The sequence below is a fragment of the Oryx dammah genome, unplaced genomic scaffold (genome assembly GCF_014754425.2).
Source record: "Oryx dammah isolate SB20612 unplaced genomic scaffold, SCBI_Odam_1.1 HiC_scaffold_12, whole genome shotgun sequence".
In the NCBI taxonomy this organism is placed as follows: domain Eukaryota; kingdom Metazoa; phylum Chordata; class Mammalia; order Artiodactyla; family Bovidae; genus Oryx; species Oryx dammah.
In genome coordinates, this window is record NW_024070196.1 from 64,829,095 (window position 1) to 64,843,066 (window position 13,972).

The 13,972-nt window shown below is 47.0% G+C and overlaps 1 protein-coding gene across 1 annotated transcript in view; it reads left to right on the top strand.

Annotated features, from left to right (window-relative positions):
• GRK3 (G protein-coupled receptor kinase 3) overlaps positions 1–13,972 on the top strand; it is a 118,726-nt gene that overhangs the window by 91,430 nt on the left and 13,324 nt on the right. Inside the window, exons 13-17 of the mRNA XM_040250977.1 lie at positions 2,736–2,843; positions 9,060–9,126; positions 9,562–9,662; positions 10,335–10,401; positions 11,144–11,239. Coding sequence (XP_040106911.1) covers positions 2,736–2,843; positions 9,060–9,126; positions 9,562–9,662; positions 10,335–10,401; positions 11,144–11,239 — 439 coding nt within the window. The remainder of the gene's footprint in view (positions 1–2,735; positions 2,844–9,059; positions 9,127–9,561; positions 9,663–10,334; positions 10,402–11,143; positions 11,240–13,972) is intronic.

The following is a 13,972-nucleotide window of genomic DNA, read 5'->3' on the forward strand; positions in this document are numbered from 1 at the left end:
CCCAACTTCCAGAGCTTGCTCAAACTCATGTCAGTCAAGTCAGTGATGCCATCCAACCATCTCATCCTCTGCCACCCTCTTCTCCTCCTGCCTTCAATCTTTCTCAGGATCAGGGTCTTTTCCAGTGAGTAAGTTCTTCACATCAGGTGGCCAAAGTATTGGAGCCTCGGCTTCAGCATCAGTCCTTCCAATGAATATTCAGGATTTCCTTTAGTATGAACTGGTTGGATCTCCTTGGAGTCCAAGAGACTCTCAAGAGTCTTCTCCAACACCACAGTTCAAAAGCATCAATTCTTTGGCGCTTAGCTTTCTTTGTGGTCCAGCTCTCACATACATACGTGACTGTTGAAAAAACCGTAGCTTTGACTATACAGATCTTTGTTGGCAAAGTCATGTCTCTGCTTTTTATATGCTGTCTAGGTTTGTCATAGCTTTTCTTCCAAGGAGCAAGCGTCTTTTAATTTTGTAGCTGCAGTCACCATCTGCAATGATTTTGGAGCCCCCAAAAATAAAGTCTCTCACTGTTTCCATTGCTTCCCCATCTATTTGCCATAAAGTAATGGGACCAGATGCTATGATCTTTGTTTTTTGAGTGTTGAGTTTTAAGCCAACTTTTTTACTCTCCTCTTTCAAGACTTCCATCAAGAGGCTCTTTAGAAGCCTGCATAGGGCATGGATATAATCATCGACTTTTTATGGGGTGGAATCTGAGGTTCCAAGAAACTAAGGAACTTGAGCAAAGTCACAGGCCTGGCAGATCGTGGGGCTTGAATTAAAATCCAGTTCTGTCCAGCTCTAAGGCTCGAGCGCCCCACACTCGTTTGAACTCCATGAGGCTTTGAGAGGATGGACCTGGTACTAGATTAAAGGCTTGTGGCCAGACTCTCACCCTCAACTGGACTTGTCTGGTCTTTTCAAAGCAGTAGGTGTGATCCCAGGACTCCATCTGATGCTGGCAGAGCAGCGTCGTGGTCGGTTCCCCATCTTGACCCTGACTCCATCCTTTTAATGACGGAATTGGATTCTCAGAAACTAAAAGTGAACTGTGGAGCAGCCACCAGACCACACAGAAAAGTTTGTGGAATCGAGCAAATCGTCATGACTCCCTGAGTCCCAGCTGATTTTCTTCAAGAACACAACTCTCGGTCTCTAGTCACCGTGCCTTCAAACGCTTGGGTGTTCCTTCAGCGTGGACAGCACAGAGCGGCAGTGGGAAGCACAGCACCCTCAGGTGCTGCCGGGTGGCAGGGCTGGAAACCACGTGGCAGGCGGCCCAGTGCTCGGCTTTGTGTGCCGTGTCCACCTGGAGGTGTGATGTGCCCTAACCCCCCGTATGTCTCCTTGTCGGGGTCTTCCCATCCCAGGACTGGGTTTTGATCCCAAGAATCACAGATTATAAAGCCACCACGGTTTTCCTGGCCACACTGAAATTAAGCCTTCCCAGAAAATGGCTTGGATGCCCCTTACAGAAATCTCTGACGTCCTCATAGTGTGACTCGCTGACCTCATGCCAGCAGACTTTGGATTGCAGGGGGCAGAGCTTTTCTGCTGGATGGACCAGTGCCCATTTCCACTGTTCGGAAAAGCCTTTCAAGATGGAACTATGAAGCTGAGAGGACACCAGTCCCAGTGTTGAGCCTGAGTCATCAACAATCCAGGGTCACTTGTCTGAGCAGATTCTCACTGAAACTGAGCATAAGCAAGTTAGAAATGCTTATAAGAACGCAAGGGGTTCTTTTCTAGTGCCGGTGCTGCCCTGAGCCCATCCCACATGTGTTCTGCGGGGTGAAGGTATCACGTCATCATCCATTCTATCAGTGAAGAAAATCGATGAAGGACGGGAATGCAGCTGCAGATAACGGCTTTTGGGGAGCGCTTTTGAGCCCACACCTCTCAAAGTTTACCATGAGCCTTCTCTCACTCTTGGAATGGTGTGTGCTCACATTGTAAGACTGGAGAGGATTTTGAGTTGCAGATAGAACATATTATATGTAAACGGCTGTCTTCCCAGGTGGTTTTTCTCAACTTCCCACAAGCCATCTGCACATTTGCTGACCTGGGTCCTTTGACCTGTCGGCAGCTCTTCAGACCTGGGATTTCTGTCTCCATACCTGTCAGCTTCCCCACCACCACTTGGGGACCACCGTGACTGTGGAGGGTGGGGGCCGCCATGGATGCCTGTGCAAACCCCAGTCCTCAGCATGGGGGGTGGCGCCTCACAGGAGTGCCCGACACCATCACTTCCAGGTCCAGAGTGTTGCAGTTTGGTCACCTGTCCTCACAGATGGGGACGGGCACTAACTTGTCCCCATCGCTTCCAGGTCCGGAACACTGCGATGTGGTCACCCGTTCATCACCACCTCCCCAGCCCCACACATCTCCACACAAAAGCTCTCCAGTGGGCAGGAGACCCTTGGCTCCCCCCTTGCTGTAGTGGGGAAGGCTCACAAGATTCAGATCTCACCCCCCAGACCATGGAGCATGCCCAGAGCATGCGCATGGCTCACAGTTATCTCATACGGTAATTTATTAATATTCATTCCTATTTTAATGAAGGAAAGATCGTTTTCCTATTGAATGTTCGCCAAGCCATACTTGATGGAAGTGCTGGTGTCCCTTCCCCCTTGTTTGGCCTTGCTTCTGTTTGATGAATGGCGCCCTGGCCTCTGGGCGACCTGGGGATCGTCTGTGAGCGGGAACATGCTGTTGACTTCACGCGCCCTTCTTCTCCCCAGGGGCACCCACGGGTACATGGCGCCCGAAGTTCTGCAGAAGGGGACCGCCTACGACAGCAGTGCCGACTGGTTCTCCCTGGGCTGCATGCTTTTCAAACTTCTGAGAGGGTGAGTGACATGTGTCCCTTCAGTCCCTCACCGTGGATGAGAAGTGTTTACACATCATTAGGTGCTAGTATCTGTAGAGATCAGATAGCGATCTTTAAGCCCCACAGTGATCCAGGCAGTGCTCACAGCTCTTTCTGCCCGTAAAAATGAGTTTCCTTCCCGTAAGCTTTGGGTATTTTTGTCCCACTCCAGGAAGAAATTCCAGCACGTTTAAACGTAACATAAGACCGTGTTGGACTATTTCCATTGTTAAGCCTTATTTGGGGAATGAGTGCTATTTTTAAATATAGATAATTGAGGGTAGCAGAATTTCTTTTCCCTAGAAATGAATTACTCATGATTGTCTTGTGAGCTTAAAGCATTTCTTACACACGAGGGTGAAGACCCAAAGTGAACCTGTGTTAAAAGTGCGCATTTGTTTGTGAATATGCTGAAATTTGTAGTTTTTAAAAACATAAAGATAAAATTGTGCGATTCTGTGTTCTTCACTTGTGTTATACTTGCCCCTTCGGTGTAAACTGCCGGAGATGATGAAACACAGTGGAGGATGGAATGAGAATACTCTCGAGATATGTTCTCACATTGAACATTTACAAATTATGTTAATATTCCATTAGTTTTAAGAGTCTTGAGTCAATTTTAATAGAAAGTGTAAGTGTTTAAGATGTGTTTTTGATTATTCTCCATTCATAGAGGTACCACGAAAAAGCAATTTATACTAAAATTTCCTGGTCAGGATTCTCCCTGTTACATTTCCCCTATGAACACACAGGCCTGGTAGTTTGTTTAACTGGCCACATTTTTTTCCGGAAAGCCTTACTGAGCATCACAGTATGGTCTTCTTATATTGGGTTGGCCAAAAAGTTTGTTCATGTTTTTCCATAAGATGTTTTTAACACAATCTGGAAAGAGGCTGGGTTCCCTGTCTTCTCCCAGATGAGGTTCCAGGCACCCTGGCTGCTTCCCCAGGACTCGGGTAACCTAGTTGTTCTCTGCTCACTGCCTCGCTTGGGAACTGAAATTGTATTACTGCTCAGAGACTCAGGTCCTGTTGGTCCTTAATTGAATTATTGTGTTTGTGGAGCCTGGAGGGCCTTAATTCATGTAATCAGACTAGCTGACCTAATTAGAGAGTTTCTGCAAAGCAGACCAGAGAAAACCGCTTTCCACCCGAGACATTTCCCCAGCCGGCGGGGGTTCCTGCGTGCGCGGTGAGTGCATCCAAACACGCTCTCTTCACTCAGGTCTCCTCTGGTTGTGGGGGGAGTGGTCAGAGGTCAGAAGCCACAGTTACAGAATCATGAGGTCATTTAAAAAAACTGCACAACAGCAAAACTGTTGTGCATGAACTCAAGATATGAAACTTGGTTGTGAAATATGGCAGAGCCTTGGTTCAGGGCTTTCTTTGTTTATTGATTTCTGTCTAATGTTGTTATTCTGTCTATAATAATGTCCACACGTATAGACTAGGGACAATCTGGCATATATTCCTGTTTTTATAAGATCCAGGGATGGGTCCAGTCATTAATTCTAGGCCAACAATGTATTTGTGGCTGAAAAAGTGAATTCCATCTCCTTGGTTACGGTTCAGGTCTGCAGGACTGAGTTGGAAGGTACTACTTCCTCTGTGACGTCCTTGATCAGGCTTGGTTAAAGCATCGCAGTTGATGTGACCCCTGTGGAGGAGAGTCTAGGCCGACAAGAAGACATCCAGAGGATGGTAGTACGGATGGGATGGATGGATAACAAGAGATGAGAATGGTGGCGGCTAGAAATGGCGTCTCACATGGACAGGTTCAGAGAGCTGGGTACAGTGCTTCCGGCAGCCACACCGTAAGCTGCAGCAGCGTCAGTCCTCAGGGAATAAACCAGACTCCATGCCAGACCCTCCTCAGCACTCGTCCTCAACCCCAGGAGCTCCTGGCAAAGCTTGGGGACATTTTTGGTGGTGCCAACTAGGGGAGGGGCTCCTTCTGGTATCTGGCAGGTCGAGGCCAGGGGTGCTGCAGAGGACACCCCCACTGCCCCCAACAAAAGGTCACCCAGCCGAGGAGGAGGAACTCCGCCGCAGACCAGTCTCTTCCCGTCCCTCCCGTGTCTGTGCAGTGATGGTGACCAGGGGTCACCAAGGGTCTTTTTGCTTCTGTTTTCTGTGATCAGATACTTCCCGCACTGACCAGTGTGCCCCGTCACCTTGGCTGAAACATTTCTCTGCACCTCTCATTCTGTCGTGACGCCCTGGAAGGATTCCGCAGGGTGCAAGAGACAGGAACCTGGATGTGAGGATGCTGTCAAGGCTGGAGGATATGTTTGCGTCCCTGGACCGTGTGTTGGGTGGGGTCACTGCTTCCACTTCAGCTGACTGTCAGATATGAGAGAGCATCTGTGTACAAAGATGTTGCAAATGTGCAGAAATGTGGTCACGACCCTCGAGCTAGAGTCAGATATCCGTTAAGAGAAAGAATTGGTGTGACCGTAGCCTTGATCTTAAACTTGTCCCCATTGATTGTCAGACACGAGGAGAGAGCCCTGGGGGTGGTCTGGGGAAAGCAGAGCTCTGTCTGAGGTTACTGAGTTTGTTCCTCTCAGGAAAAAAGGAATGTTTGTAAATATTTTGGCAGCTGTTGGCTTAGGTTCAAAACTTACATTTGATGTTGCATGCCGTCTTTTTGGTAGTCTAAAATTAATTTTTGATGTAAGGCTTCTTAATCACTTGTGTTTGTAAACAGATTGTCTCTGAGCTCCGGTTTCACTGTGAATATGTGTCGTGTGTGTGTGTCTCTGTATGTCTCCCCATCGTTTCTCGTGTCTTGAATGATTTCCCAACTCATCTGGGGGCAATTCGCAGCTCTCACACTCTCTCTTGTAATTCCAAAGCCACATCCGACCACTGCACATGCGAATCCTGTTTCCACAACGTCCTTCGACGCAGCCCGAATGTTGCATGAGGGCTTGGCTGGTGTCGCAAGCTGTTGACAGACCCGTTACCGTCTCCTATTTAAAGCGGCTGCGTCCGGGAGCAGCTGTGATCACACAGGATCTGTGGGCCCCACGTGCCTCCCTCAGAATGGAGATCATTACTATAGGAGGTTTTCTTTAACATTTTCCAAAATAGAAATGGAATCTTGGGTTTTGTTCACAAAGAATAATCAAGAAGCCATTGGAAACAGATGCGCATCAGGACTTGAAAGACCAAACTCTCTCCACACGACACCCCAGAGCCCGAGAGCCAACAAGCATTTCCGATCGTCTCTTATTGAGTCAGACTCAGAGAGCTATATTTATCAAACAGGGTTTGTAGTGACCGTGCGCATGTGCTGGGAATGTTTTTGGCACCACTAACTTTAACTCCAGTCCCCTCGCAAAGCCCTCCCTCGGGTCTCATGAAAGAGTTTTTAAATTTAGCACAGAGCATCCCTGTCAGAACATAGCCGTCCTTCTCTGCAAGTGTGGGGCACAGCCCTCTGCTTCCGGCATCGCATAAAGGTCAAGAGCAGGAGGGGGGTTCCCCGGCTTTTCACACAGGAGCCAGAGCAGGAGGATTTGCCAAAATGGGGGAGACCTTCCCACATCCTTTTTTACATGTGAAGGAACTCCCTGGCTAGTGGCTACAGTCGTGTCATGCAGACGACTGAGGTCTTAGTAAGCACTGCTAAGCCTATATTCCTTTTCTCTTGAACCATGAACATGTTCATACCTCTGTGTGTTTTGCATACAAGAGTGATACAAGCCGGAGCTTACCTGGTGGTCCAGGGGTTAAGAATTTGCCTGCAAGGGACACACATTCATCCCTGGTCAAGGAACTAAGATCCCACATGTACCGCGGTGACTAAGCCCACGCTTCTAGAGCCCGTGCTCCACAACAAGGGAAGCCACTGCAACAAGAAGCCCACGCACCGCAATTAAGAGAGCAGCCCCCACTCATCACAACTGGAGAGTGGCCCCTGCTCGTCAAAACTAGAGTGGCCCCTGCTCACCGCAGCTGGAGAAAGTCCACCCAGCAGCGAAGACCCAGCACTGCCAGAAATAAACCTGAGAAAGAAAGTGATACCAGTCAAGTTTCAAAACTTACAATGTCTCATAAATAACATATTATTTGTTATTCTATCCCATTTTCTTTTTAACTGTAGTAGTTTTACATTTTTTTCTCCTTGGAAACATTTAGGGTGCAAAGAATATTTCCAATCAAAATCTGTTTGAAAGATTAGTGTATGTTTGCTTGGTACTGATTCACCTTATTTAGATTTTTTGTTTTTCCCCAAATGAAAGCTTTCAAGAGATGGAAATTATTGTGTTTTTCATGGCATAAGAAAGAAGCATTAGAGTGCCCCCTCTCGTGCAAAGTGAGAACTGAAATATTTAAATAATAAATACTCTAAAGTGGAATCATCTCTGCAGGAGATGCTACGGTGCATAGTTTACCTAATTCAGTAAGCAGTAAGTAGATTGCAAGGATGGGCACAGTTTTAATTAGTTCTTTTTTCTAAATCACATTGAGTTATGTATTCAGCATCCTACTCTGTTTTATAGAACTATTTTGTGTAATATCTTGCCTCAGCTTATGTTTTATATGCCTTATAAATAAACCTATGAAAGTGAAAAGTCAAAGTGTTAGTTGCCCAAGTATATCTGATTCTTCACAACCCTGTGGACTGTAGCCCAGCAGACTCCTCTGTCCATGGAATTCTCCAGGCAAGAATGCTGCCATTCTTTTCCTCAGGAGATCTTCCCAACCCAGGGATAGAACCAGGGTCTCCTGCATTGCAGGCAGATTCTTTACTGTCTGAACCTCCAGGGAAGGCCCAAGTAAATCTGTAGGACTGGTCGTTTAACAGGCATGTCTTTACAACCAGAAAATCCTATCATGTATGTCCCTTCTTTAATTTTCAAGTAAGTAAATAAGGCCAGGGTTTTCTAGTTTGTATGTTTACTAGTCTCTTTTAATGCTGGGAGCATCTTTATTTTAAAAAATATTCTATTGAAGCATAGTTGATTTATAGTGTTGTGCTAATTTCTACTGTACAGCAAAGTGATTCAGTTATACGTGTATTTTTTTTCTGTTCTTTTCCATTATGGTTTGTCATGGGATATTGATTATAGTTCCCTGTGCTGTGCAGTAGGACCCTGTTGTTCACCCATTCCGTATATAAGAGTTTACAGCTGTTAATGCCAAGCTCCCAGTCCACCCCTCTCTCCAGCCCTCTCCGCCTTGGCAACAACTGGTCTGTTCTCTAGGCCTGTGAGCCGGTGTCTGTGTCGTAGATAAGTTCATTTGGGTCGTATTTCAGAGTCCGTGTACAAGCGCTATCTAAGATGAACTTTAGCTTCAGCATTTTAAAAACATAATCAAGAGTAGGAATAATCTCTTTACGAGGAGACATCTATTTTGTAAAGTTAGGTTCATTTGTCACATGCGCCTGTCAGTTGCCCACCGCACCCTCCCGTTGTCTCAGCTGCTGGCACGTGCATTGTTTCAGTCGTTCCTCTCGCCGTTTCGGTGGCGTTTGTGGCGTTATGCCAGGCACAGCTGAAGAGACCGAGACGAGGTCTCCACGAATGACTTGCGGCCAGTAGCCAGGTCACAGTGTGAGCCCAGGGTTTCTGACTCTCAGATCTGGAGCCATTTGTAAGTTAGAACACGAGTGAGCAGTTCTCAGAACCCTGGAGGGCCTGGGAGCACAGGGTTGGTTTGTATCTCTTATCACCAAAGAAATGTATTTCTTAAAATTACTGGGTTCTGGGGCAGGGGAGTGTGTTCATTCTGTATTTTGGTTCGACAGCAGCTTTCTGCATTGTTTGAGGGACTCATCCATTTCTTCTAAAAAACCTGTACGAACGTTACTATTATCTCAGACACCAACGTGACCCATGTCATGTGTATGGCTTTCATTCGCATGAAAACCTGTTGGCTGATTTTTTTTTCCAAGTGATATTTTAAATTGTCATTTGGAATATATTTGCTAAAGTTTATTCTGGTAGTATGACTTCATTGACGTGAGTATCAAGAGTTCAAGTAAACATCAGCCTTGCTCATTCAGGACCTAAATGTCTGATTGGCAACCTGATCATCGGGTTTCCCCTGGAAATGGTCTAGGTTCATGGCTTTTGTATTCCTGCAGTTTTGAATGAGCAGTGACAGAACTGCTCAAATATTAGTCAACGGCATTTGCTATTACCCAAAACCATCTAGTAATAGAATTTTCTTTGTTTTTCCAGTCACAGCCCTTTCAGACAACATAAAACCAAAGATAAGCATGAGATAGACCGAATGACTCTCACCATGGTAAGAAAGTCAAAAACCGTTTTTATTCTCATTATAATCTTCCTATCTCATTCTATTACAACTAGTATTAAAAAAATGCTTTCTTAAAATAATGGAGATAGATGCCAAGGCAGATAATAAGATTTGCTAACAGACAGTAAGAGAAAGATACAGAAAAATCAAGACAAAAACTAAAGAGAAAAAAAAAAAGGCAAAATGACTGGGACTCAGAAGAGCGAGGAGACCCAATTCTGGCTCCAGCCTGCCGATTGACTCTGGAAGTGATGAGTAGCCACACTGAGTTTCTTTATAGAGTCAATGTTAGCTTGTGAGGTATCTGCAGTTTTCTTTAACACTATCCTTATAGAGGAAATCGCCTTCAAATCTGGTCGAGGGGGAGGGCACTGTTTCCACAGATGCGTTTTTGAAGGCGTGTCCCCCTCCTCCCACCCCCAGAACGTAGAACTTCCAGACGTCTTCTCCCCTGAGCTCAAGTCCCTTCTGGAAGGTCTGCTTCAGCGAGATGTCAGTAAGCGCCTCGGCTGCCACGGAGGCAGGTAGGCCGTCGCTTCTGCGTTTCGGCATCTCCCCCCAGAAAGCAGTACGGTTCCTTTCAATGTATCAAGAATCTACCATTTCAGTTTGGGGTGGGTAGGGGAGGATCACGTAGGAGCCATGTGTCTTCACGGGTCTGTGTTCCTCAGTCTGCAGCTCCTTCTGTTCCTTGTGAACTGAGCTTCAGCAACAGTGCTCTTTGGAAAAAGTTGTTTTATTCAGTTTATGAAGGGGTTTAGCATGCACCATTCTATTAGATGTCTAGTTTGCTTCGAAATTAGTACTTGTTGCTTTGATCTCTGTTATCTGATCTGTCAGGACTTGTAGACCTTTGCTGTAAATCTCTTTAACGTGTAGATCACTCTAACTCAATTCTTAGTTAAATTTGTTCTCACGATTGCAGATACACAGAGATAGTCTGCAAAAACCATAGGTTATCTTAGGCTGGGGTAAGCATCCCCTGTAAATGATCATACGGGATCATATCCCTAGGCTCAGTGTGCAGAGTTTCTAAGCATCGCAGTGTTTCCTGGGAAAGGAAGCATATTTTACCTGCTGTCTTAAAGAACTGGAAACAGTTGCTGCGTGTCCTTAACAGGAGATGACATTTGCGAACCATTTCTCAGTTTTCTGAATGCAGACTTACTGCCACTGTGATTCTGTCTCTCCTGCAGCGCACAGGAGCTAAAAACGCACGACTTCTTCAGAGGCATCGACTGGCAGCACGTCTACCTGCAGAAGGTACCCCTGCTGGGCCCCCGCCCTGGTGCCAGCCCCGACGCTCCCTCCCGCTGCATCTTTGTCTGCAGCTCTGCATCCTGGCCCTGTCCCCAGAGTTCACCCCCAGCTCTCCCACCCACAGCCCAGCCTCTTGCTCCTCTATCCAAGCACTGCCTCCTGGCTCATTCCCTTTGGGACCACTTCTTCCTCTTCGTTTATATGTAAAAAATATGCAGGCGACGTCATACTCTTACAGATACCTTCAGGCCCAGCCCCACGTCATTTAAGAATTCGCATGACTGGGTAGCAGCATGAGCCCCTTGGCTTATTGTAAGATATTCTTTAATGTTCTCTCTGATACAGGAAAGCACCCCAAATTAAAGCTGTTGTTTTTCTCAACGTTGATGATCAGCTTTGGACTCATCTGTGTACAGACTTACTTGAGGACTGATGCTGTTAGTCCTGCCTGTTCAGACGTAGAGTCCGGGCTCTGGTTCGGCCAGCATCAGCCTCGGGGTGTTTGTGGGTGGGGATACCCTCTCCTCCCCGGCTGCAGGCGTTCAGCCTCTAGCAACTGGGTCGTGGAGGGTGCCTCTCCTTTGGGGGCCATTGTGGACCATGTATTGTGATTGTGAGAGCTTGAATGAGTGCTACACAGACTGTGGCACCTTGATGTCTTTTGCGGCGAACTCTTTATAGGTAGCGGGCTGGGCCCAGGGCCCGGTCCCCTGGTAACCGAACCCTTCTTCTCTGGCTCTTCCAGTACCCTCCACCCTTGATCCCTCCCCGAGGGGAAGTCAATGCAGCCGACGCCTTTGACATCGGCTCATTTGATGAAGAGGATACCAAAGGCATCAAGGTATACTTGTGAGGCTTGCTTTGGGGAGGGGGATTTTTTTTTTCTTTCTTTCTTTTGGAAATCAGACTTCATAACTGTCTTAGTACTGGCCTGTTTGTGTTGGACTGTAACTTAAAATGAATATCCACATGTTTGATGAATGTAGAAGAGATTAAGACCTGAATTAGAGACTACAAAAGCTTTTTGTTTTTAATTTGTTTATTTAGTCAGGTCTTAGTTGCAGCATACAGGCTTCTCTCTAGTTAGCAGTATGCGGGCTCAGTAGCACCATGGCGTGTGGGATTTCAGTTCCCAGACCAGGGATGGACCCTGCATCCTCTGCACTGGAAGGCGAATTTTTAACCACTGGACCGTCATGGGCGTCCCGTAGGAGAGCTTTCTTTGACCACCCATTTCATGTTTGATAAACTGAAAAATAGTCACATTGTTATTGATTTGGATAGATTGGTGGTTAACAGAAAACTCAGATGTATTATGAAGCAGGAAAAACAACCATGTGATGGCAAACGTTACCTGGCTTCAAGCCAGAGAGCCAGCCGTCTTAATTCTCCCAAATTTCCCAGTCTCTCTGTGTTAGGATGAAAAGGGCAAACAGCATGAATCATCTCACACTTGTCAATCAAAAGTGAAATAATCACTGTTTTTTGTACATATAACATCCTCTGCATTTTTCAAACTCTGGTTCCTATCATTGTTTTCCAAGTAGACAAGGGCATATTTAGAGATGATGAGTCACGAGACAAAGTCGCCCTCTTTCGCTGCTGAGTCAAAGCATGTCACTGCATGTCAAGTTCTCACTGCTCCCACCTTCTCAGCTTCCCCCAGAGTCTCCCCCTCCCAAAGAGCACAACCCTCTGAGAGCTGCCCCCCACCCGCCACAGTGTCCTTAGCGGCCTGCGTCCCTGGCCTTGTGTCAGCTCCCTGGTCTTTCTGACCAGGCAGCCAGCTGTAAATGTGATTGGTGTGCTCACGGGGTCAGTTTCTCCAGATGGAGGGTGGCGGAGGAGCTCAGGAGCAACACAGCGGAGAGGGCCACGGCTGCTTCCCTGGTCGGAGCCTTGGCTCCCCTGGGGGTGACAGCCGACCACTGCCCAGAGGCCTGGCATCTCCTGTGGGCTGTACAGCAGGACTTGTTGGGGTGTAACTAGCACCCTGCAGCTTCGGGAGCAGCCCTTTTAGAGAGTTAGCTCAAAGGATCACTGCTGTCACAGAAGAGTTTTGTCATCAGACATGCTTCTCTCCAGCAAAGGACACTAAAAAGAAAGTGAATATTCCACGGGAGCCCATGAAATTTTTAATATTCAAAGGGGATTCTCATGCTTTTGGTTTTGTCAGCTGTAGTCTGGCCTTTGGAGTCAGACACCTTGGGCTCAGATGCACACTTAGTACCAGAGTGAGCCGGGCCTGTTGCGGGAACCTCGGGAGCACTGGTTTTCTCCCCCATGAAGTGAGCGATTTCATTGCCAGGCCTCCTCTGGGGTTGGGTCACCTGTGTCTGCCTCCCGGCAGTTGCGCTAACGCCTCCTGTTGTGCTGGTTTTGCTTCTTCCTGAGCCAGAGCTGAGAAGGCTGTGTCTCTTAAAAGCAGCCGAAATAGCACATCGTCTTTAAGGAAAAACAGCTCGCTTCTGGTAGGGCTTTGTTTATGCATTTTTCACATAGGCTGAGTCATAAACACCAAGGCTCTCTGGCCTTATAGGAGCTGGAACCCTTTATACATAAAGCAGAGGCATCCATTTCGGGGCAACTGCTTGGGAAAGGAGGGTATTTTCACTTTCGCCAGACTCCAGAATCTGTCCCAGTGTTATCACAGGGTGCTCACCTAGCCTTGATGCTTTGACACTCCACTGCACGCACGTGTGCGTGCACACACACACACACATGTTCACACACAGTACACCCAGAAGGTCAGCACCCGGCTTGGTTTGGGCATCTGAAGAAAGCAGAAAGGGGAAAAACAGTACACATTTTGACCTCAGAATCTTCACTTCAGGGTAACAGGTCAAAGGGCAGGTGGAGAACATCCCCGTTGGGACCTGGATGTAGGTTCGTCCAGTGGTTAGGTGGTTGAGAGATGCGCCAAAGGCCTGTGGGCCAGAGCCTCACCCTCAGCCTTTCTCCATTTTCTTTCCAAGTGACTTGCCTATAGTAAAATCTCTCCTGTACTCACCTCTCAGGCAAGGGAGTAAGTGAGTCAAGCTTCTAGAAAGAGCTGTGCTTTTGAGAGACAGGCCTATTATTTTCTATCAGTAGGATCGCTTGTCTTTCTGCCACAAAACTGTAACTCAGATCTGAAAAAGCATTTTCTGAGCTCACTTTCAGAGCACAGCCTCATTTAGGAGGAAGAATGAAGAATTCTGAGTAATAGTTTGGCAGAGAGATGCTGTCATTAAGTATAATTTTTATTATAGTACCTCTAAAAGGCCAAGTTGCCTAAACTCTCCACGTGTCTTGAGATTAATCCCGTTGTTCAACTTGGATTCGTTGGAAGGTTCGTGGGCTGAACAGTAAATTCAACTTGGTTGACCTTTTTGTATTTCTCACTTTCCAGATTAATGGAGGGTGGGTACAGAGCAGAGAGCCCTCCTGGGTTCTCCCTTGTTGATGTCTCTAAAACCATACAGATCTGTTTTCCTGTCTTTACAAATAAAAGGTGTGTGTGTGCTCAGTCCCTTAGTCATGTCCAACTCTTTGTGACCCCATGAACTGTAGCCCACCAGGCTCCTCTGTCCTT